The sequence below is a fragment of the Dipodomys spectabilis genome, unplaced genomic scaffold (assembly GCF_019054845.1).
Source record: "Dipodomys spectabilis isolate Male_0828 unplaced genomic scaffold, ASM1905484v1 ptg000436l, whole genome shotgun sequence".
In the NCBI taxonomy this organism is placed as follows: Eukaryota; Metazoa; Chordata; class Mammalia; order Rodentia; family Heteromyidae; genus Dipodomys; species Dipodomys spectabilis.
Genome location: NW_024871113.1, coordinates 481791 through 506867, shown reverse-complemented (window position 1 = coordinate 506867; position 25077 = coordinate 481791). Strand labels below are relative to the sequence as shown.

Genomic DNA, 25077 nt, shown 5'->3' with positions numbered 1-25077 from the left:
AATTGGTCTCATCAAACCTCTTTTAGATCTAAGAGAGAAAATGGAGCAAAGACAAGTTGACATCTGAGAACTTTCTAGACTCCATGAGAAAATACCAATCCACACATGAAAAGCCAAGTCCCAAGCAGATAAATAACAAACATATATAGGGAAATGGCAAAATAACAAAAACAAATTATCTTATACACTCTCAAAGAAATGTTGCTTTCAAAAAAAAGCAAGGCGTAGATCTACAGGTAAACTCTCAGCAGTAACTATGTTATCTTAATGTGCAGAGAAAATAACTGCCAATCTGAACATCAACTTTGGCATCCAGCAAAAACTTCCAAGAATTAGTACAATATAAATACTTTCAAAGAGAGAGAGCGTGAGAGAGAAAATTTAAAACCAGAAGACTCACTCTAAAGAGTGGTCCCAAATGGGAAGATTAATTTTCATCAGTCTTAGATGAATTGGAGACCATGAATCTCTAATTTGAAGGAGAAAATACATGAAGTAGTCATTCCAAGGAAAGGAAGGGAAGCTATGTTCTTGTGAATGAACAATAGGAGGCATGCACAAGCATGCTTAAAACAAAGCTAAAAATCCTTCTGTCCATCAAAGGTAATTGAAATAAATTATCTAGGATATCATGTTTCACTTATTATAAGCATGCAATTACAGTGAAATTAGCTTTCAAGAAACATGTTTTCAATAACATGTCAATTCCTTCAACAACTTGAAAACTAGTATAAACCAAAGACATAGGAAAGTTCTGACTGAGACAGCCTTAGATTGGCTAATAAATGATAACATTATTTTCCTATGGTTCTTAGAAAGGCATTATTTAATCTATGTCCACACAAAGCAGCTAGTAGATGTGTTATTAGCTTTTCTGGGAACTGAGCTAATAAAATGGACTTATTCATTCAAGTAATATCAAATATAGAAAGTAAAAAGAGAGCGTTATGAGGACAAAAAACAAACTAGACAAAGGGCGAGCTCAATATATTTAGATTTCCTGAGTCTCCATCAAGATCCCCCTTACAGAGTTTTGGAGGGGGGCAAAACTTAAAAACAAAAGGAGAAGGCAGATGGATTGAGGAGGTGAGACTGTAAGGAAGGCTTTGTACAAGTGTCAGTCTTTCTAGCTGGATGGGAAGAATATACACAGATAATGCTGGACCAGAGCTACCCAGCTATTAACTAGGTATCATTGCCTGAGTTCATCTGCAAAATATCTGCTGGAAATTTGTTTAAGGCAGAATCCACAGAGCCAGAGTCCAAATAAGTAGGCTACAGCAGAAGACTGGGGGGGGGGGGGGGGGGAAGGGAGGGGAGGAAAGGTCAGTAGTTGATGTTCAAGTGGCCCAGAAATTCTGGTCTAATAAAGTATAAGTATGTCACACAAATGAAAATAAACAATTCTGCTTGTAGTAGGAAGAAATTTTACTTAGAGCTGGAAGAAGGGAGAGGGGAAGGGTAAATTAACACAAGACACATTTAAAAATATAAAATTTATTTATATTTATGGTAGGCTAGTTCACATTCTGTACATGGGTTACCACAAGAGATAGATATAATACTCTTAAGAGTTTACAATGGTATCGTATTGCTATCACATGTGTTTATGCTAGCTGAATAGGGGAATGCTTAGTTTCCCCCTTTCAAAAATTTAAGGCTCAGTTTCCAAAAGGTAATTATACCACTTATTTTTCTGCTTAAGTAACTGGGAAATTTCAGGAATAAATCAAGCAGGTGAGGGGTAAGGGATGGGACATCCACACACTTTCACTCATTTATACTAAAGATACTCAATATGATTGTGTGTGTGTGTGTGTGTGTGTGTGTGTGTGTGTGTGTGCCCATACCAAACCTTGAACTCAGGTGCTGGGTCCTGTCCCTTAGTTTTTTCCACACATGCTGACACGCTACCACTTGAATCACAGCTCTACTTGCCACTTTTTGGTGGTTAATTCAAGATAAGAACCTCACAGACTTTCCTGCCTGAACTGGCAGGATCCTGATCTCAGAGCTGACTGAGATCCTCAGATCTCAGCCTTCTGAGAAGCTAGGATTTCAGGCATAAGCCACTGCCAACTGGCTTTCAATGTTTTATTTTTATTTTTGGGGTCTGGTCGTGGGGCCTGAACTCTAGGCCTGGGCGCTGTCCCTCAACTCTTCAGCTCAAGGCTAGCACTCTACCTCTTGAGCCACAGCACCACTTCCGGCTTTTTTCTTTTTTCTTATGTGGTGCTGAGGAATCTAACCCAGGGCCTCAAGCATGCAAGGCAAGCGCTCTACCACTGAGTCACCTTCCCAGCCCCTCAATGTTTTATTTTTTAAATAGGCTCTCTCTGTTTTAAAATGTTTGGCTACCAAGACAAGAAAATCAGTAGACAGGAAGGGATCACTAACATATATACTCAAGAAAAACTAAGCTCATTATCACTGATACTGCTGAATTGTGTTCTGAGTTGCAATATACATAAACACACACATACACACACACACACATGCATGCGTGCCCACACACACATTTACTTCCATGTAATTTTTTTGGGAGAGGCTTATCATTGATTTCTCTTCTAATCCACTAGTAAAAAAATATTTTATATTTCCTTTCCACTTTCTTATCTGGTGGTGTTCAAGGTGTCTTTATCCTTCATGACACCCTTGTAATTTTCTTTTCAACCTTCCAGTAGAATGTCACCATAATGTTAAACCCCACATAGACATAGAGTGCCACCATTAGGTGCTGGGAGGGAGAGGGAAAGCAAATTATGAAGAGAGAATTTGGGCAATAGAGCTCAAATGATCCAATGACCCTGTCCATATGTTCCAGTCACACCGGAGAAGCATTTTTCCCCCACGCAAATATTTCATTTAACCACCAATGACACTGTCATAAAAGGCAGACTCAGCTCGAACTCAGAAAACTACCTTGTCATTCATGGGGCTGATGCTCTAACAACAAAAGCCAAAAAGGGCACCTGGAAGTTCTGCCTCTGGCACAAAGAGGTAGAGACAATCATCATGTAGAAAAGATTAACAATAAACAATTAAATAAAGCAAAATCCTGGGGTGGGGGATACCCTTCCGTTTCCACGGGCTAGTTCTGGGAAGCTGAGTTTATCTACAGGGAGTGTCAGTCCGATTCTGAGTTGAGACATCCATTGCCCACGATCATCTTGCTGTAATTCTTCTGCTGCTCTTCTTTAAAGGTATCTTTCACCTTTGCCCTTTTCAGCCCTCCATCCCTGGGAACAGAAAGATAGTGAGCATGGTAATGAATGATCATAGATTAATGAGCCAGGCAACTCAAAGCCTAGAAGACAGAAGTTAGATTCCACAGGACATCTGCCTGAGGCCAAAGCAATGTTCAGGCTTAGAGAGTCAAACCTATCCATGAGTCCTCATCTTGAAAATGGACCACAGCCTACGATTACCCAGGGGACAATACGGGAGTTTCCATAATATATAATTACACAACATGGGCCAAGAGCAGTAGCATACTTCTGTAATTTCAGTTACCTGGCATGGTAGGGAATTATAGGAATTGAGGATTATGGTACAAGTTCAGCACAGGCAAAGTTAATGAGACTCCATATAAACTAGTAAAAATCTGGGTGTGGTGTCACATGCCTATCATCCCAGCTATTTGGGAAGCATAAACATGGAAGGGTTGTGATATATGCCAGCCATGTCAAAGACCCTGTTCAAAAAAACAAAGAGGATCTAGGAGATGGCTCAAATGGTAGAATACCTACCTAGCAAACAGGCATGAAACTCCATATCAATGAGTTAGTTAATAAACTAAAAGATTATACCTTGTGTGTAAATCTTCAGAGTTGTATATATCAGCTTCTTTTATATAAATGAGCTGAATCTAATTACTCACAGTATTTGCATGAATTCTGAAGAGCGAAACTTAAGGAAGGAGAGATAAAGAAACCCCTTTCTCTTTTTATAAAGGGCAGGCCAAAAACAGACAAAAAAAAACCCCTAAAATTAGCAGTATTTGTCTTTGAGCATCCTGACATTTTTTATATAGTTCTTCCAGAGTGTCTAGTAAACCTTACACAGCTCTAAAGGCTCTAACTCTGCTGGGTGCTAGTGGCTCACACTTGTAATCCTACCTATTCAGGAGGCTGAGCTCTGAGGATCACAGATCTAAGGCAGCCCAAGCAGGGAAGTCAGTGAGAGTCTTATGTCCAATTAATCACCAAGAAGCCAAAAGTAGAGCTGTGGATTAAGTGGGAACTCACTCACTAGCCTTGATCAAAGAGGCTCAAGCACAGCACCTAGGACCTAAATTCAAGCCCAAAGACTGGTATCAAAAAAAAACAAAAACAAAACAAAACAAAACAAACCCAAACCTGTGACTTGTCATCTCTAGAGACTTAGAATTTTTTACCCAATTCCTCTTAGCAATGACAGCAAATTTTAGTTCCTTCAAAAGCCCTCGTGAAAGTTGGATATATGTTCATTCATACCCAACAAGTTGGTGACACATATGTCAGGAAAGCAAGGAAGAGATTTTCTTTCTTTTTAATATTTTTGGGAGTTGTGATAATAGGATTTGAATTTTAGGGACTGACACTTCACTTGCTAGGCTAGTTGCTCTACCACTTGAGCCATGCCTCCAGCCCAGCTTTTTGCTGATTATTTTGGAGATGGAGTCTAATGAACTTTTCTGCCTAAGCTGTCCTACAGATCTCAGCCTCTTGAGTAGCTACAATTCTAAGCCACTGTGCCCATCTGTATTTTTTCTTTTATTTTTCCCCTCTTTCCTTCCTCTTTCTTTCTCTCTTTCTTTTCATTCATTCTTTCTTTCTTTTCTTTACCAAACTAAGTAATTAAAATAATCTCTTATCACAAAAAACCCTATGGCCTGATAAAAGGAAAAAGAAAAGATCTGAGAAACATCTTAGACAGGCCAGTTAAGATAATCTTTTACCCAATCACTACACTTCCAAGGCTAGTTGGCTCTAGTGTCTTTCTTCTTCCCTCAAGAGTCTAAGACTACATTCCAAACCCTATACTTAGCATGACCTCAGAGTGCTAGCAGCAGGGCTGGGACACTAGGTAAGTTTAAAAACAAGACAAGAAAGAACAAACGAACAGGAAGAAGACCTCAAGTTACACATCTGTAGATATCCAAAACACAAAAACAAGACAAGGATTTTATGAACGGAGAGGATTTTAGATTTGGACTATTATGAAAGCATGCTAATATATGCATAAGGATTTGATCTATATGATTGGCAGAGTTAACCCTCACTGTTACAAATGAAACAGCTTTGCCACTCCATAGCTCATATGTTGAAGCCCTAACTCCCCATGTGATAATATGTAGAGTTGACTTTTGGGAAATAATGAAGGTTAGATAAGGTCAATAAAGGTAAGACCCAAAACAAGGGCATAGATATTCTTATTAGAAAAGATACTATACTCTTTTACCTGACATAACTTCTTCACCTTAACAATAAAATAATTTTTAAAAAGAAACACACTAGGGAGCGACATGTCTTTTCAGATGTGGCAAGTCGTGTCTTTAATTCCAGCTACTTGGGAGGCAGAGACAAAAGAGCATAGCTCATGGCAAGCCCCAGCAAAGCAAAGTTTGTGAGATCCTACCTCAAAAATTAACTTACTCATGTAACTGTAACCTCTCTGCACAGCATCTTGACAATAAATTAAAATTTAAGGGGATGGGAAGGTGGCTCAGTGGTAGAGCGCTTGCCTTGCATGCATGAGGCCCTGGGTTCAATTCCTCAGCACCACATAAGCAAAAAAAAAAATTTTTTTTTAAATAAGCTGGAAGTGGTGGCCCATGCCCGTTCATGGGTTGTGGTCAAAAGCTAATCTGGGAAAAATTAGTGTAAGATCCTGTAGTAGAGGAAAAACAAAGGAGGGGGTAACAATGCTCGATAGGAAAAGTACTCCTTATCTTATTCATGTAACTGTATCTTTACAATAAAAAATATTTAAAAATTTAAAAAGATCCTGTCTAAAAAACAAACTAAAAGGAAAGAGTATGAGGGCTATGGTTCAAGTGGCAGGAAGCCTGAAATTTCATGTTCAGTACTAAAAAAGGAAAGAAGGCAGAGAAGGAAGAAGGGAAGGAGAGGGGGAGGGAGGGAGGGAGGGAGGGAGGGAGGGAGGGAGGAAGGAAGGAAGGAAGGAAGGAAGGAAGGAAGGAAGGAAGGAAGGAAGGAAGGAAGGAAGGAAGGAAGGAAAGAAGGAAGGAAGGGAGGAAGGGAGGGAGGGAGGGAGGGAGGGACGGATTAGTCTCCAGAATATTAAGAACATTTCTAAGACCACTAGCAGCCCACCCTGACTAAAGCACTCAGCCACATTTAGTAAGCCTCACAATTAAACAGTACTTCTAAAATTATCTTTCTTACCAGGGAAGTTCAGTCAATCCTCCTTGCACAGCAATAGCAGACTTAACCCTGTTAGCAAATTGGACCGCATCTTCTCCTTCCTGGTTAAAAATAATAAGAAAGTTGCATATCTTGAGTATTTATTTAATTGATCCTTAAAAATGTCTTGTATGAACTTTGGTGCAGGGGGGGGAGGATTGGGTGGGGGGTGGGGGAGGATGGGATGGGAAGGGGAAACAAAGGAGGAGGCTACAATGCTTGATAAGAAATGTACTCATTATCTTGCCTTCTGTACAGTATTTTCACAATAAAAAAAGTCTTGTATGCATCTATGATTGTTTTAAAATATATGATTCATATTCTGACTCAAAAAACATTTATTCACAATCAAAGCAAATATCATTTGTTCTACCAAGAGAAACACAGTACTATATTATCCTGTGCACAGTTTTAATAAATTATTTGCTAGTCTTAGCCAAAATGAAGTATTTGATAACATTTGTAGATTCAATACTCCAACAGTAAAATTATTATGGAAAAGAGTCTGAGTATAAAATGGCCTGATGTGGAGAACATTCAACATATTATTAAGAAACAAATCAACAATGAGCTGAGTACTAGTATCTCTCATGCCTGTAATCCTAGCTACTCAGGAGACTGACATCTGAGGATCACTGTTGGAGGCAGGCCAGGCAGAAAAGTCTGAGAGATTCTTATCTTCAATTAAACAGCAAAAATGACTAAGTAGAGATATGGCTCAAATGGTAAAGTGCCAGCCTTGAGCAAAAGCACCAAATGAGAGTGAGTGGCCCTGAGTTCAAGCCCCAGTAGAGGCATGCACATATAAAACATCTACGAAAATTGAGTAAGATTTTTTTTTCTTTCATGCGATTGTTTCTAACACATTTATAAGATTATTTCTTTGTTGCTTTGTATGTCCCTCCCCCACGGTATAACCCCTGCTTTCACTGTATTTGATGTCGGTATAATTTGTGGAGGGGAAGGGGAAAAACAAATCGTTTAAATAGGGATACAGGTGGACCCATTGCAACAATGAGATGTACAAGTCATTATGTCGAAAACAAACTTTACAACTTTCGTGTGGGGGCGGGGGGGAGGATGGGAAGGGATGGGAAGGGGAAACAAAGGAGGAGGCTACAATGCTTGATAAGAAATGTACTCATTATCTTGCCCATGTAATTGTAACCCCTCTGTACAGTAGTATTTTCACAATAAGAAAAGAATACATTTATTTTTTTCTATACATACCTTCAGAACTTTGTGATAAAGTATTACTAATTTACAGTCTCTTGCTCCTTTTATTCTCTTTATGTTAATAAAGATGCTTACAAAAAAATTAAAAAATTAAAAAAACTAAAAAAAAAGAAAATTGAGTAAGAAAACTTGTTGGAGGGAAAAGAAGGTTAACAGACAAAGTGAGATTGATTGGAATATATTGTAACTGTGTAAAAGTGAAACAATGAAATCCCTCTCTGTACAACTCAAGTAAGTGAATGTTCTAAATGGAAAGAAAGAAAAGTAAACAAATCATTTACTGAACCAGCAGAAAGACACGGTATAAAATGGAGACACCCAGACTTTAGGTAAAGGTTTCTTGATTTGATCTGCTTCAACAAAGCAAGGAAGAGCAGGTGCTAGCGGAGGGGTACCTCTTTGGTCATGGAGGGCATGTACCACACATCACAGACGATGGCCCAGCTGGTCATTATACGAAGCAAGTAGCTCACCATGTTGTATTTGCTACTGTTCCAAAAGGCATCCCCAAACTGAGGGTTATACTGGAAAAAGAAAAGAGAAAGAAATATATCCCAGGTAGCTTCTGTGACCCATGTTGAAGTTTCTTTTTATAATTTTTTAAATTATTATTATAGAAGGCCAGGAGCCAGTGGCTCATGCCTATAATCCTAGCTACTCGGGAGGCTGAGATCTGAAGATCGCGGTTCAAAGCCAGCCCAGGCAGGAAAGTCCGTGAGACACTTATCTCCAATAAACCACCAGAAAACTGGAAGTGGCTCTGTAGCTCAAGTGGTAGAACCCTAGCCTTGAGATGAAGAGCACAGGGACAGCACCCAGGCCCAGAGTTCAAGGCCCATGACCGACAAAAAGAAAATATTATTATAGAAAAAAATATTATATATAGTAAAAAAATATTATTTCTGTTTGGACAATGTCACTCCTTCCCTTGCTCTCCCATGTTCAAGTTTTTATGGTGGTAAATTAAGTAGCTCTATCAGACCCCCAAGAGAAGTCACTTCCCTCAACAGAAATGACCACAAAAAATGAATGAGGCAAGCTAGCTCCTCTGATTAGAGCTAACTGCTTTTATAAGTAGAGTGCTAAAATAAGCATTATTTATATGACCATTAAATATTTATCTCCACTCTTCACTGGAAGGTCAATGGAAGTGAAGACATTATCTGTATGCCTATTGCCATGTCCTTAGTAGTTAGAATAGCCCATGGTACAGAGTGACCGAGTGACCCAGTGAATACACACACACTACACACACACACACACACACACACACACACACACACACACACACACACACACACACACACACACGGAGAGAAAGAGATTTTGAAGCTAAGCCAAGCAGAAAAAGCAAGTACTCCTTTTTTTTTTTTTTTTTGCAAACTTTAGATTTGCAAGTAAAACAAAATAAAGCTGCCAGCCCAATACCCCCTTTCAGGTTTCCCCAATCTTTTACCTTCATTGCGACTGGATATATGGTTCCTCCAATTTCAAAGCTTCCCTTTTTGAACATCATGACAGAAGTATTATTGATACAGGTTCCTGAATCGGAGGAGTCATTTTGGAAACCAATTAGAAATAAGCTACTTTTACATAAAATACTTCGAATATCAAAGTTACAGAAATTTAACCTTGGTTTTGTAAGTCAACCCCTAATTAAGGAATAATCCTATAGATCTAAGGATGCTTTATTTTTTTATTATCTTTAGTTGCTGTATGAAAGGGATGTAACTCAACATAATAACAAACTTTTACTTTACTGTTAAATTCTTTAAAAGTTATGGACAGGCTTAGTGCTGGTGGTGCACACTTATAAATCCTAGCTACTCAAGAGGCTAAACTGAAGATCATGGTTCAAGGCTACCTTGGGCAGGAACGTCTTTGAGACTCTTATCTCCAACTAATCACCAAAAAACAGGAAGTGGAACTGTGGCTAAAACGGTAGAGCACTTAGCAAAAAAAAAAAAAATCAGGGGGCTGGGAAGGTGGCTCAGTGGTAGAGCGCTTGCCTTGCATGCCTGAGGCCCTGGGTTCGATTCCTCAGCATCACATAAGCAAAAAGAAAAAAGCCGGAAGTGGCGCTGTGGCTCAAGTGGTAGAGCGCTAGCCTTGAGCTGAAGAGCTGAGGGACAGTGCCCAGGCCCAGAGTTCAGGCCCCACGACTGGACCCAAAAAAAAAAAAAATCAGGGACAGCATTCAGGCCCTGCATAAAAATAAAATAAAAGTCATAGACAATGCCTTTTTAATATCATTGCCCTAAAATGATACTTAGAAATGAAAAAGGTACTGGGCAGTGGTGATTCACAACTTTAATCCTATCTACTCAGGAAGCTGAGATCTGAGGATTGTGAAAAGAGAAAAGAAAGAGAGAAAGAAAGAGAGAAAGGAAAGAAAGAAAGAAAGAAAGAAAGAAAGAAAGAAAGAAAGAAAGAAAGAAAGAAAGAAAGAAAGAAAGAAAGAAAGAAAGAAAGAAAGAAAGAAAGAAAGAAAGAAAGAGGAAGGAAGGAAGGAAGGAAGGAAGGAAGATCTCATGCTTTCCACCAAATCTCAATGGAGAGCAAAGAATAGCTCAAGCAAACAGCTCATAGCAGAGACCCACTCCTACAGGCCAGCTGATGCTCAAGGCTAAGTTCTAGACCAGTTCTAGACCAACTGCATTCCTCATACTTCTGATATTTTTCTTGTTATATATCATAGCTTGGTCTCCAGCTTCCACTCTTACCTTCAGGAAAGATTAATATGGGTAACTTTTTTTTATCAGCAACATGTTCTTTTAATCTGTGAAGAAAAATAAGGAATTACAAGTCTACCTTTAAAAAGAAGGAGATGGGAGTTCCTTTTTGTATTATAATATGAGTATATTTGCTATCTAACAAAAGAAATAACAAATAAAGGAAATAAACTCAATTTGTTTTCTTATTTAAAAAGTGTATGGAGTCTGGGTGCAGGTGGCTCACTCCTATAATTCTAGATACTCGGGAGGCTGAGATCTGAGGATTGTGGTTTGAAACCAGCCTGGGTAGAAAACTCTGTTACTAAAATAACTGGAAGTGGAACTGTGGCTCAAGTGGTAGACCACTAGCCTTGAGCACAAAAACTCAGGGACAATGTTCAGGTACTGAGTTCAAGCCCCAAGACCAAAACAACAATAATAACAACCACAAAAAAGTATATGCTTATAATCCAAACGATCAGCTTTTCTGCTCAAGAATATTGGGTAATGTCACTACTTACCGCTTAGTAACCAGGTGTCGATCCTTCATTTCTGAGCGCTCAAACCAGACATGTGGACAGGCTTTGACCATTGCTCTCTGAATAATTCCCATTAACCCACCATGAACCTGGCCAACCTGAAAAAAAGGAAAAATGTAAAGGCACAGTTATTCAAAGAAAGCTTTTTTCCTCCTCCAAGTACCAATAAATTCCTGTTCCTCCTCAGAGATAAGATTGGCTGCCTTCTGCTGACTAATAAAATTAAGTTTGATCAAAGGACTTAGAAGGCCAGATGGCAGCAGAAAGTACTTTTTATTTGGTAGTACCACTGAATTTTAAGCTAGGTTGCAATAGTAGCTATCCTCTCTAGCTTTAAAAAATTTAGATATCCTATCAATTCCATCCCTTCCCCATCAAACTTGCTTGGAATATAGCTTAAATATATGTGGAGATGGAGCAATGAAATCCCTCCCCTCAAAGAACTAATGTAAGACAAAGAAAGAAAGGGGGAGAGAAAGAAGGAAGGAGGGAAGGACAGAGGGAGTTAAGGGGAGTTAAAGGAAGGAATGAGAGAAAAAGGAAGGAAGAGGAAAAAGAAGAAAGGAATGAAAGAAGGGAGAATAGGAGGGGGAAGGGCGGGAAAAAGAAAAATAAGAGGTCCTTCAAAATTGTAGAAATGCAAATTAAAACTACAGTGAAATAGCATTTCATACCCATTATACTGACATGGGTTTCACAGCTTGCTGATATGCTCTAATGCAAGGCTATGGGAAACAGGATCACTCACCTCTCACTTGAAGGAAGCAGAGAGGAAGATAAGTAAAACTCTCAAGATGACACATTCATTTATTATGCATTTCAATATTTCAAAAATCTGTCCTAAAAATTTGCTTCAACAAAATGAAAGCATAGGCACGATACTATTAGTTACAGGGACTATGGGGGCAAGGAGGCAGAGGGGAGAGGAGAGAGAAAAAGATAGAGAGGAAATAATTTTGGAATACAATGCAACTACATCTGAAGACTGCATAAAGAATCTCAATGAAAGCTGCTGATCTGTAGGGAATTGGAGGGCAGGAAAAGAGAAAAGCAATACAAAAAGCCACTCTAATTACAATATAATACATACCGAGACCCTCTTGGGGCAATTAATATATACACACACAGAAAAAAATGAATGATTGGAAACTAAATCAGGCTGGAATGTAGGGAAGGGCGCTAGCAAGAGGAGAGAGAACTAATGAAGATGATGACTAGGGGTAAATATAGTCCAAGTGGTTTGTTTGTATGTATAAAAATAGAACAATGACGTCTGTTAAAATTGTTTCAAGGATTGGGGGAGGAGAGGTACAAGAGATTGTTAGAAGAGCTAAAGTTAATCAGGAGAAAATATATACATTTGTAGAAATGTCACAATGGAACTTGGGCAACTAATGTAAAATAACAAAAATAAATTTGGCCAGGTGCTGATACCTCATGCCTATAATCCTAGCTACTCAGAAGATTGAGACCTAAGGATCATTGTTCAAAGCCAGGCAGGGAAGGAAAGTCCACAAAATTATATCCAATTGGTCAGCAAAAAAGCTGCATTGGAAATGTGGCTCAAGTGGTAGAGTACCAGCTGTGAGCAAAAATGCTGAGAGAATGTAAGGCCTTGAGTTCTGGTACCAGTCAAAGGGAAGAAGGAAGGAGGGAAGGGAGGAAAGCATGGAGATCAAGAAGGAGGGAGAGAGATACAGATTTAAAATTTTAATATAAATATTACAAATAAATATATTAAAATACATTTGTTCACACATAGCATACAGAGAGAAAAAGAAAGCTAATCACTAGAGTTTATAATTGAAGTAAAACCTGTCACCAAGAGACTATGGAAAAATCCCCAGAGACCCCTCCTATTATTCTAGCTCATGCCAACTTAAGACACATTTAACACTGGGCAGGAAGGGATATCATCCAGTATGGTCTACCTGACACAGAGAAGATATAAGAAATCTTGATCATTATATAAGGTTAAAAAGACCAAATATTTGGGGAGGGAGGGGTTTTTTTTTGTTTTGTTTTTTGTTGTTGTTTGTTTTTTGCTTTTTGTTTTTGCTGGTCCTGGGGTTTGAACTCTGAGCTTGGTGCTGTCCCTGAGCTTCCGTTTGCTCAAGGCAAACATTTTATCACTTGAGTCACAGTGCCACTTCTGGCTTTTTTGAGTAGTTTATTTGAGGTAAGAGTCTCACAGACTTTCCTGCTGGAGCTAGCTTCAAACCATGATGCTTAGATCTCAGCTTCCTGAGGCATGAGCCCCAGCACCCAGCTAAGGTTTAGTTTTGTGTTTTGTTGCAAGGTTTTGTTCTCTTTTCTTTCTTTGAAGCTGTGGACAGTAGCTGAGAAACATACCAACATTTTCCTTTCTTGCTAGATCATCACTAAAGACAGATTTTGTTTTTAATTGCATGTACCTCTCTGAGGGGAGAGAAATCTAATTGGTTATCTGGGGAATCTATACAACTCTAAGGAGGAAGACTTCAATGTTGCAAGGTGTAATTAAACTTGGCAGGATTTTAATGCAAAATAGAATCAACTTTATAAAGTCCAATCAAGCTTACGTATGTATGCATTCAAGGAAGTTAATTTTATTTATTTATTTATTGGTCAGTTGTGGGGACTGAACTCTGGGCCTGGGCTCCGTCCTTCAGCTCTTCAGCTTTAGCGCTCTACCACTTGAACCATGGCACCACTTCCAGCTTTTTCTGCTTATGTGGTGCTGAGGAATCGAATCCAGGGCTTCATGTGTGCAAGGCAAGTGCTCTACCATTGAGCCACCTTCCCAGCCAATTTTTTAAAATTTTTTGTGAGCATACACTAGTTGTACAATGAGAGACTTTCATTCTAACATTTCCATAAAGGCATACACTGTATGAATACCTGATCAAACTCAACTCTATCACTCCCGTATCTCCTTGCCCATCTTCCCACTTCTTAAAACAATCTCAACAGGTTTCATTATTCTATTTTCTTCTTTTTTTTTCTTTTGTGTGAGTGTGCCGGTACTGGGCCTCACATCCTCATTTTTCACTCAAAGCTGATGTTGAACCACTTGAGTCATAGCTCTACTTCTGGCATTTTTGCTGGTTAATTGGATAAGAATGTCACAGGCTTTCTTGCCCAGGCTGGCTTTGAACAAGTGATCCTCAGATCTCAGCCTTCTGAGTAGCTAGGATTATAGAAGTGAACCATCAATGTCTAGCTTTCATTGTTCTGTTTTCAAACATTCAGATAAAGTAGTTCAACTATATTCATCCTCATTCACCTTCTCTATTAGTCCTATTCCTCCTTCTGGTACCCTTTAGATCTATCTAGTAAGTTCATTTTTTTACTCCCTTAAATACTATGGACTTTTTTTTCTTGCATTATTTTTCTCATATAGTCCATATAGGTACAATAGTATAACACAGACAAATGTCTAATATGGAATTTCTAATTTGCCAAAATAACTTGGAATTTTGAGCAATCCATAAAACACACAATTATTTGTGTTACTGATGGGCTGATCTTACCATAGCATAACATCCATCCGTTGCTAAGATCAAAACGTCTATGGGAGAAGTGTGGTTGGCCACGCAGATGCCTCCCTTCCGGGGTCTGTACTGCCTGCAGGAAGAACAGTGATGCATACTGACCACCAGAAAATGTCCACTATTTGTAGATCAATATGGAAAGACTCACTATTTTTTTCTTTTAAGTATATTTAAACAGAAAAGCTTGGGGATACATGGTACAGGGGTGAATCTATAATAAGGATAAGAATGGAGTAAGGATCCTATAACTTCTCCTTCATAATTCATAAGGTTGCTTAATTAATCTCAACTATTCTGATACTATTTCAGAACAAACAATCTCCAGTTGTCACTCTACTGTGGCACAAGACAGCCACAGATAGTATATAGTGAATACGCATGGCTGTGTTCCAATAAAACTTTATTGATTTTAAAAAGCACACACAAAGAGCCAGATTTGGCCTTTGGGCCCATAATTTAGTTTGTGTATCTCAGCCTGAGAAATAAATCAGGACTAGACACCAATAAAGATTTTTCTTAGGCTCATTAAGAGAATAGACTTTATCATATTTTCCTCAAAACTAGAATTACTTCTATATGAGTTATACACTCCCTACCATAGCTAAGATATGGAACCAACCCAGATGCCCCTCAGTAGATGAATTGATCAAGAAGATGAGGAGTTCTATGGAGTTCAGATGAGGAGTTCAGATGGAGTTCTATGCTTCCATCTGAAAGAATGACATTGCCCCATTCGTAAGGAAGTGGAAAAACCTGTAAAAAAAATTAAGCAAAGCAAGCCAGGCCCAAAACATAGGTTGCATGATTTCCCTCATTTGTAATAACTAGAATATGTCTATGATATTCTTAGCAGAGGATCACAATAGCTCAATAGCTAGGTACATATGATCATATATAATGAAGCACATCAAAACAAACTCCAGGAACTGGAACAAGAGGTTCTTATTATGTACTATTTACACTTATTTTTTAGTTTTCTATACCCTTTGTCTTGTACATAAGTTTATCTGATCCATGGAAAGGAAAGGGAATCACAGAAACCGCAGGACACGGGATGAACTAATACAATTTACTAGACACTTGGCACTATACAACTTGGGAAGAAGGGAGAGGGGAGGGGAAAGTGGGAGAAATGAGGGAGGGGGTAACAGTGTTCAAAAGAAATGTACTCATTACCTTACTTATGTAATTGTAACACCCCTGTTCATCACCTTTACAATAATAAAAAACTCTCTGCCTTATTAGTGCACTTTTTCTGCAGAAGATGACTCCTCTGATCACACTTCTACCAGAACTCTTCTATTCCTTACCTCAAAACTCATAGTCTAATTACAAAATCATTTAAATTAACATTTTAATTTTATTCTATTTTTTCCTTGTGTGTGTGTGTGTGTGTGTGTGTGCTGGTACTAGAACTTGAACTCAGGTCCTCAAATCTTTGCTCAGTTATTTCATTCCCACCTGGCATTCTATCACTTGAGCCATACCTCCAAATCTAATTAAAATTTTTTAAAGGCTCTTTTTTGTTGTTGTTGTTGTTGTTTTTGGTCCGGTTGTGAGACCTGAACTCTGGGCCTGAGCACTGTCCCTCAGCTCTTCAGCTCAAGGCTAGTGCCCTAGCACTTAAGCCACAGCTCCACTTCCGGCTTTTTTCTTTTTGCTTATGTGGTGCTGAGGAATCGAACCCAGGGCCTCAGGCATGCAATGCAAGCGCTCTACCACTGAGCCAACTTCCCAGCCAGGCCCTTTTTTTTATTAGCAACACATGGTTAAGCCAACTGACAAAATATTTTCCTTCTACAAATGAGAAAGACCTATCAGTAAAAAGGGACTTTCGTTCTAGAACTTTAAGAGCAATTATAAAGTTGCACTGACAAAAAAGTAATTCAAAAGTAATCAAAGTCATTTTCACTTAGCAACTTTCCTTAGCTACCTTTATTCTCTCAGTCTAGGGATGAAAAAAAGCAGAATTCAGTATTTTAAGGATTAGGTTTGAAATTTTAGAAAGGAGAAAATGGACAGAAACATAGGTCTCCAGACTTCACCCCTTCAGAGGTCTGTCAGTTCATTACTATTATAACATCATCATCATCATCATCATCCTCCTCCTCCTCCTCATCATCATCATCATCATCACAATAGAATTACTGTTTTGAGATGTCAAGGTTTAAATCTCAGGGTCCTGTGCTCTATCAGCTTGCTTGCTCACCTGGTGCTCCACCTTGAATCACACCTCCAGTCTGGCATTTTGCTGGTCAATTTCAGATGGAGTCTTTCAAGACTTTTCTGCCCAGAACTTTTACATCTCAGCCTATTAAGTAGCTAGGATCAAGGTATGAGTCAACAGGGCAGACAAACCCAATTCAAAAATCTGGCTTTGAAACTTACTCCTTGTTATTGATCCTGAACAAGCAAGCCTAGGCTTCCATCTCTCCATTTGTGACATGGAGTAATGGTGCCTCTCTGACAGGAATGACCTACAAGAGAGAAAGGGCGTGGCCTGCACATAGTTAATGCCCAATGATAAAGCACTATTGCACATTTATTCTTATTCTAGCTGTAAACAGACATTTTTGTTATATCTGTGGTAGCTGAACAAACATGGGTAAATTCACTAAAAGTACACTCCACCTACTACCTCCCACCTACCACCCACACTCCTGTAACCTCCAGCGCAGGACACTCACTTGTTATGGTAATGAATGGTGCCAGAGAGGGATCGAACACAGATGCGGCAGCAAGTCAGATGCACCAGCTCACTCAGCCAGCTTTTGATGCTGAAGAGAAAAATATTGTTTGATTGTGCAATTCCGAGCATTCTCAAGAAACAACACAAAGAAGCTTTACTGTGCTCATTCACACACACAGCATCCTGTGTTTGTTCTGCTTAGCCAGCACAGTTTTATTTCTTACAGCCTTACCAATGCATTTGGGATTAAATGGCAACAAATAAAAGAGTGAACAATACTCTAACGCAAAGCCTAGTAGACTGTGGCAATGCCTGGCAAAGATGAGCTGGGGCTTCTTTGTTTGCTCTAAGCCTTTTAAGCCCGCCAATAATCTACAGGTTCCTTGGACAGTTTTCTTTCCTGCCCTTCATTTCTCCTTTGAAAAAACAACTTGTTTCCATGTATATGGAAGCATGGAAAATCAGATGAAGGTTATGAAGATGAATTCTAGTAAGTGATTCAGACCGTAAATTTAATACAAGATAAAAATATCTGTATAGCTAGGAAAAGGGACAATCCTACTTATTTATGGCTAAATAGAAGGAAACATTTCACCTGCCATCTGGCAGCTGCCCAACCAGTGTCGTTCCTATAACCAGCAAACTGATTCCAATGAAAGCCAAGGTAACCCTGAAATAGAAACGCAAAGTCTCATTTTATGATGAAACAGTATGTAAGGTTCCAACAGCCACAGTATGGGACATATTGTAGTTATTAAAATGTTCTGACATGATTGTATGAACTTTCCATGATGCGTTTTGCATGAAAAAGGCAATATTTCAAAATACTTTCTATAAAGTATACTATTTTCAAGAGGGTGAGATCTAAGGATCACTATTCAAAGCCAACCCCGGGCAGGAAAGTCTGTGCAACTCTCATCTCCAATTAACCACCAGAAAACAAGAAGTGGTGCTGTGGCTCAAGTGGTAGAATGCTTGAGCTGAAGAGCTGAGGGACAGCGCTCAGGCCCAGAGTTCAAGCCCCACAACCAAAAAAAAAAAAAAAAAAAAAAGGCTTTTCCAATAGGCTTCAAAAGTCATGTTTTAGCATATTTTTGACACAGCAATTTGAAGGTTAATGTCATTAGGGCCTTTTTTATATGTAAGCCAATTTGTTCAAACTTATCCATCAATTATACAAAAATTTTCCAATAATGCCCTCTTGAGGGTCAATTGTTTTTACAATTAAATTAGAAGATACCACATTATATGTTTAATAATTGGAGTGAAACTGTTGAAACTTTTTATTTGCTACATTAACAGGCCAGCAAATTCTGTTTCCCAGTTAACATAAGCCAACATGAAAGATCTCAGAGATAACTTCTCATAAATTGCCCTCAGATGATGATTTCCATATTCAGAGATGTGATTTTCTTTTTCCTCTAGTACGGGGGTTTGAACTCAGGACCTCACACTTGTTTGTTTGGCTAGACCTCTATATTGAGACATACCTTCAACCCAGCCTTCTGCTAGTTATTATGGAGAAGGAATCTCATAGACTTTTCTGCCCTTGCTGGCTTTGAACCTTAATCCTTCCAATCTCAGTCTCGTAAGCAGCCAGGATTACAGGAATTAGTCATAAGAGCCACAATCTCTTACTTTGCAGTAATTCTTACTCTTTCCCTCCTACCTTTTCTCCCTTGGTCACTGCTGGGGAAGGCTCTGTGTAAGGAGTGTTCACCTACCCTGCTTGTTTCTTTTGTAAAAAATCCCTTACAAAGCATTTCTTCACACTGTAGATGGGACTAAGAATAAGAGTTATAATTCTGTCTTTTTCTTTTTGTCCTTGGATGCTTATGTTCTAGGATTATGTTTAATGGGTTGTACAGAAATCATTGTCACTTATCTAGTTTGTAATGTTAGTTCAGTTAAATCTAAAGAGCAGAGTCAAGACTATTTGCTGCCCTCCGTAGTAAAATAAAAAAGAAAGAAAGAAAAACCTGTGCATCAAGCAATAAAAGCATCTGAAGTACTTTGCTCACTCCTACCTCAGGTTACCTGGGTTATGCTGCTTGACCCATGGACCACAATAGCACACAAGAACCAAACAATAGATGAAGCTTTGCTATAGTTTCGTTTCTTTTCAAGAATAACCTGGAAGCTGTATAGTAAGAACAGAAGTGTCTAGTAAAGGAAAGCTCATTTCCTTCCTGTATGCCAGTGGATAATTCTGAATACAGGTACCCCACTTGAAGAGCACTGGCTTAAAGTCCAAGCATAAAGATATGTGAAACCTTGAATTTTGCTGTTAGCACAGCTGAAATGATTGCTCAAAGACTTCTTATGTCCCAACATTGGGAACAATGTTAATATGAGCAAAGAAAACCATTTAAAAAAAAAAAAGGATCTGGAGATGTGCACCCGCTTACACTTATGCAATGCCATCTCTGTAACAAATCTGAATGAGGCAAGTACAAAGCGCCCTAGGGATGGTAAAGAGGTTTCAATTCATGTTCAATGCAATGGCAGTTGGCAGGTAGCAGCTACTTGGAAAGCTCTGTTGAGAGGATGCCAAGACCATGTCTAGGGAAATGAAGCAAGTCAATCACCAGCCCAATGCTGTGGCTGGTGCTCTTGCCTACTCCTTGCAACAGCATGCTGTACAGATACTTCATCCCACTCCCCAGTGCCTTCCATCCCTATGGGCCATAGAAAATGTGCTTTCGGAAAATGGGTTGAAGTCCACCCTGATCAGGCAGCACTGAGGTCTAGAAGAAGAAGGACACCTAAATAGGGAATTTTGTAAACAAAATAAGTAAGTGACCATTGTAGAGCAAAGACATTTCTAAATGGCTCTCTCCTTGCAAGACCATTTTCTGGAATTTCTTTTTTTCTTCTGTCCAAGGCAGCTATAAAGTGATACAGAGTCACAAAGAGAAACATGAGTCTCATCATCTTTGATAACAGAGCTGACACTCTGATGACTATGAAACTATAAATCATCTTTCTTCTTCTTTCTAACTTTCCTTTTCTATCCATCCTCAAATGATTGATGGCTAATACTAAAGTGGATCAAGATTGTTAGATATATATTTAATTCTGATTTTGTTTGTATGTGTGTATTTTTTTTTAGAGAAAAGTGTGAAAGGAAAATAGCACATTCCTTCTTAAGAAGTCTGATTGGGACCATAGCTCTCTTATGTGGTCATTACATACATGATGCAAAAAGAAAACTGAACTGATGATACTGTAAGTCATCAGGCAGGTGACTCACCGCAGGGGTAGAAGAACACAATAGCGTACTAGGACACCCAGCACCCACACCATAGTGAGCCTTGGACTGATGTACTGGAAGTTGACATTGGTTCTTGTGAGGAGATTCCATGACACTAGCTCCTCTGAGGAGAATCTCTGGGTCACTTCATCTTCTACTATGGCTTCAAATCCCTTCTTGGAAAAATAAAACACGTCAGATAACTCAAAGTCCCTTCCTCGCAGACCAGAGAGTCCTTTCTCCATGGGTGACTCATCTCTTTGGATAATACCTTTAAAAAAAGAAAAAGCATCCAAACATTAGGAAATGCCATAGAACAGAAAAACAACAAATAAAAGGAGCAACTTCATAGGATATAAAAAAAATTGATGAGACTGAAAATATCAGAAATAAAAAGACCAGCAATTACAATAGGAACATGGTTGAAATGAATGTCTATACAAGACCTCTATCTAATGATTACAATTAATTATGCAGGACTTTGGTTCTGCAAAACCCTCCTCTTGGATTTCCACCCTACATACTACTAGCTAAAGAATTCACAGCTACAAACTGTCCTTAGATACAGATTTGAATCATGCAAAAAAAATAAAGACTTTTATTTTCCTGATAAAAAGCATAAAGTCAAAATACAAGCAAAGTAGAAACAGATATTTACAAGAAATGGCCATGTGGGTTTTGGGTATTGCTATTTGTGCCAGTCCTGGGACTTGAACTCAGGGCCTAGAGCTGTCCCAGAGTTTCTTTTGATCAAGGCTAGCACTCTATTACTTGAGCCACAGCACCACTTCTAGTTTTTTGGTAGTTTATTAGAGATAAGAGTCTCACATTTGATAATTTATTGGAGATAAAGAGTCTCACACACTTTGCTGCTCAGGCTAGCTTCCAACCACCATCCTCAGATCCTTCTGAGTAGCTAGGATTATAGCTATGAGCCACCAGCATCCGGCCCTGATGGTTTTAATATATAAAAACTTTGTAAGGGGCTAGGAAGGTGGCTCAGTGGTAGAGCGCTTGCCTTGCATGCTTGAAGCCCTGGGTTCAATTCCTCAGCACCATATAAGCAGGGGGGGAAAAAAGCCAGAAGTGGCACTGTGGCTCAAGTGGTAGAGTGCTAGCCTTGAGTTGAAGAGCTGAGGGACGGCGCCCAGGCCCAGAGTTCAGGCTCCAGGACCAGACCCTCCCCCCTCAAAAAAAAAAAAACTTTGTAAGAAGCCGGGGGCTTCTTAGGAGTACACCTGTACTCCTAACTACTCAGAAGGCTGAGATCTTAGGATCGCAGTTCAAAGCCAGCCCGGCCAGGAAAGTCTCTGAGACTCTGATCTCCAATAAACCACTAGAAAACCATAAGTGGCGGTGTGGCTCAAGTGGTAGAGCGCTCGCCTTGAGCTGAAGAACACAGGGACAGGGCCCAAGCCCAGAGTTCAAGCCCTGAGACTGACAAAAAAAAAAAACAACTTTGTAAGAAGCAAGCAAAAAGTCAGCAAAATGTGTGACTAATTCATAGAGGCAATATAGTTCATGAATACATCAAAACTCTTTCACTAGTAAACCAAAGAAATGTGAAGTATACAACAATTGGCCTACCTACATTACAAAACAACACTTCTGTTTCACGATAAAGCTCTGTGACTATACAAACGTGGAACAACTAGCAACTGGCTTTTAAACCGGTTTGACATGAAAAGTTTTGCTGGTGATAAGTAATTTTAATTCTAGGAAACTGACATAGAAATGTAGGAAAGAATGTTTCATGATAATCAATCCAGATAATGACATATAAGACATCCATTACTAAATACTCCAATATTAAGTGAAAAAAGACAAGTTTTTAACACTATACTTTAATTCTATAAAATAAGAATGCATAAGAAAAACACCAAGAAGAAAACACCAAAAATTTAAAAATAGTATAACTTTTAACTGAAAAACTATATGACTACTGTTTCCAGTTCTAACTACTCAATATGGATAATAAACAAGAAGATTTCTAGGTAATAAAAAGGAGGTATCTAGACAATGCATAAATAACATGACTATCCAGTTAGTCCTCTGGGATGTGTCACAAAGGAATTTACTTCCTACATTAGTCTACAAAGAAAATATTCTTCGCTTTTGAAGTAGAGAAGGAGATGCCAGATCCCTGAAAAAAATAAAAGACCCCCTTTGATTTTTCTCACTTCACAGATTACCAGAAAAATCATAAAGTGACAGCACTTTATTCTCAAGGCCCTGGAAAACTGAAAAATATATAAACAGAAAAACTTGGAATGTTCTCTCTCTCTCTCTCTCTCTCTCTCTCTCTCTCTCTCTCTCTCTCTCTCTCTCTCCCTTTTTCTCTCCTCACTTTTTTTTTTTGGGGGGGGGGGTCCGGTCGTGGGGCCTGAACTCTGGGCCTGGGCACCATCCCTCAGCTCTTCAGCTCAAGGCTAGCACTCTACCACTTGGGCCACAGCGCCACTTCCGGCTTTTTCTTTTTGCTTATGTGGTCCTGAAGAATCGAACCCAGGGCCTCATGCATGCAAGGAAAGCGCCCTACCACTGATCCACCTTCCCAGCCCCTCTGTCCTCATTTTTTTAAGGAATGCTAACAAGATGAACTGGAGGAGAAAGGAAAGATAACTCGGAATTGAAAGTCAAGTTTTCCAAGTTCTTTTTAGGACCATCAGTAGCTCCATGACAGGTGTCTTTTACATAATGAAGCAATCGGAATTTTTTAGTTAGTTTACAGAATTAACAGTTTGTGATTTCAGGCTTGAGTTTCAGGGTGGGGGGGGCGGGCAGAGCTGCAAAAAAGCAACACACACAGAGGCAAAATTATTATCTATAACCTTAAGAAATAGAGCAATGAAGAGGCAAAACTGTTATCAATCACCTTAAGAATTAAGAGCAAAAAGTCCTTAAATACTATTAAGTCAAATTCCTCAAGTGTGAGTTCAGAATGGTCTTAACCTTTTTTCACCTTTAATCAACAAAGGATGAAGCAGAGTGCTACTCTACAGTCACTGCAATGCCATTCAGAGAAGATTTTTCAATCCAGCTTACTGGCCAGGAATTAGCCATGCAAGACTTTTACTATTTAGCAATTTACTTAGAGGTGAAGGAAAGTGCAAGCAATTCAGCAAATCTCTGAATGAAATACACTAGGGATAGAGGATAGACCTTCTAAAAATACATTCCCCCTCCCCCCCAGGTCAAAGACAAGAATGCAACTTCAACTTGCCTCATATATAACTGAGCCAAGAGAAAGGAGACATGTAGACAGAAACTAACACCACAGCCCTATATACTTGATGTGCAAAATTTTCTCTGCCCCTCACCTAGTTTATTCTGTACAACCCAAAATGTGAATGAAATTTTTCTTGTACTCAAGCATCTTTTAAAAGTATGTGGATAACTACAGTGCATCTAATTGACAAAGAATGGGTTTCCAGACTATCTTGAACCATACAAAAACTTTGTAGACCCTTTCCCTAACAGGAGGTAGGGTTCCTTTTCACAGGGAAAAATCTGATACAGGGTCAGTAGAGAAGACAGGGAATTTTTTGGCTTTTACAGTTTGTAGATGGCAGGATAAGATGATAAACCAAAACCTGTCTGACAAGCTTAAATGGGTACAAAGGGGCTACTAAAGGATGAGTAAGTTAAAAAGGGCAAAAAGAATGAGAACATAAGGTTGGGACAGTAAGAATCTTTGGCATCACAACCTTAGAAGAAATAAAAAGGAAACTCACCAATCAGAAGTCCATCTGATTCTAACTATTTAACCCAAGGCCAAGATCTGCACAGAAGACAGATGAAGACAGCCCAATGTAGCAGAGGAAGACTAAGTTGCCATTTTCCTGTGGCATGTCTGTGTCATACGCTTTCTTTCTCCGCCATCCTTTTATAATGAACTTTTCTATTATCTTTACTTAAAAATTAGGGGGAAAAGAACAAAGGACTCAAAAAATAACCATACAGCAAACAATTTTTGGGGGTAGTTGTAGAGCTTGAACTCAAGGGTTGCGCTCTGTCCCTGAGCCTCAAAGCTAGTGTTCCATCAGTTGAGCCACAGCACCACTTCCGGTATTTTCAGTGTTTAATTGGAGATAAGAATCTAACCAGACTTTTCTGCGTGGGCTGACTTTAAACCACAATCCTCAGATCTCAGTCTTCTGAGTAGCTAGGATTACAGGTATGTGCCACTAGAGCCTGGCAGCAAATGATTTTTTTCTTTCTTTCTTTCTTTCTTTTCTTTCTTTCTTTCTTTCTTTCTTTTTCTTTCTTTCTTTCTTTCTTTTTCTTTTTGTCAGTCCTGGGGCTTGAACTCTGGGCTTGGGCTCTGTCCTTCAGTTCTTCAGCCCCAGGCTAGTGCTCTATCACTTGAACCACAACGCCACTTCCAGTTTTCTAGTGCTTTATTGGAGATAAGAGTCTTAAGGACTTTTCTGCCTAGGCTGGCTTTGAACCATGATCTTCAGATCTCAGCCTCCTGAGTAGATAGGATTACATGCATGCATGAGCCACCAGCACCCAGCTGCAAACAATTCATAAGAGTAAGCTTTAGGGGCTGGGAAGGTGGCTCAGTGGTAGAGTGCTTGCCTTGCATGCATGAGGCCCTGGGTTCGATTCCTAGGGACAGTGCCTAGGCCCAGAGTTCAGGCCCCATGATCGGACCCCGGCCCCCCCCCCCCCAAAAAAAAGAGTAAGCTTTAATGACTAGA

General features: G+C 39.2%; 1 protein-coding gene across 1 annotated transcript in view; it reads right to left on the bottom strand.

Moving 5' to 3' along the window:
• Positions 1-2281: 2281 nt before the first annotated feature.
• Gpat3 (glycerol-3-phosphate acyltransferase 3) overlaps positions 2282-25077 on the bottom strand; it is a 63936-nt gene continuing 41140 nt past the window's right edge. Inside the window, exons 3-12 of the mRNA XM_042668460.1 lie at positions 20372-20642; positions 17714-17788; positions 17117-17206; positions 14409-14502; positions 10879-10994; positions 10367-10422; positions 9100-9185; positions 8039-8167; positions 6390-6469; positions 2282-3239 (exon numbers count right to left, since the gene is read on the bottom strand). Of these exons, the coding sequence (XP_042524394.1) occupies positions 3128-3239; positions 6390-6469; positions 8039-8167; positions 9100-9185; positions 10367-10422; positions 10879-10994; positions 14409-14502; positions 17117-17206; positions 17714-17788; positions 20372-20642 (1109 nt within the window). The 3' untranslated portion in view covers positions 2282-3127. The remainder of the gene's footprint in view (positions 3240-6389; positions 6470-8038; positions 8168-9099; positions 9186-10366; positions 10423-10878; positions 10995-14408; positions 14503-17116; positions 17207-17713; positions 17789-20371; positions 20643-25077) is intronic.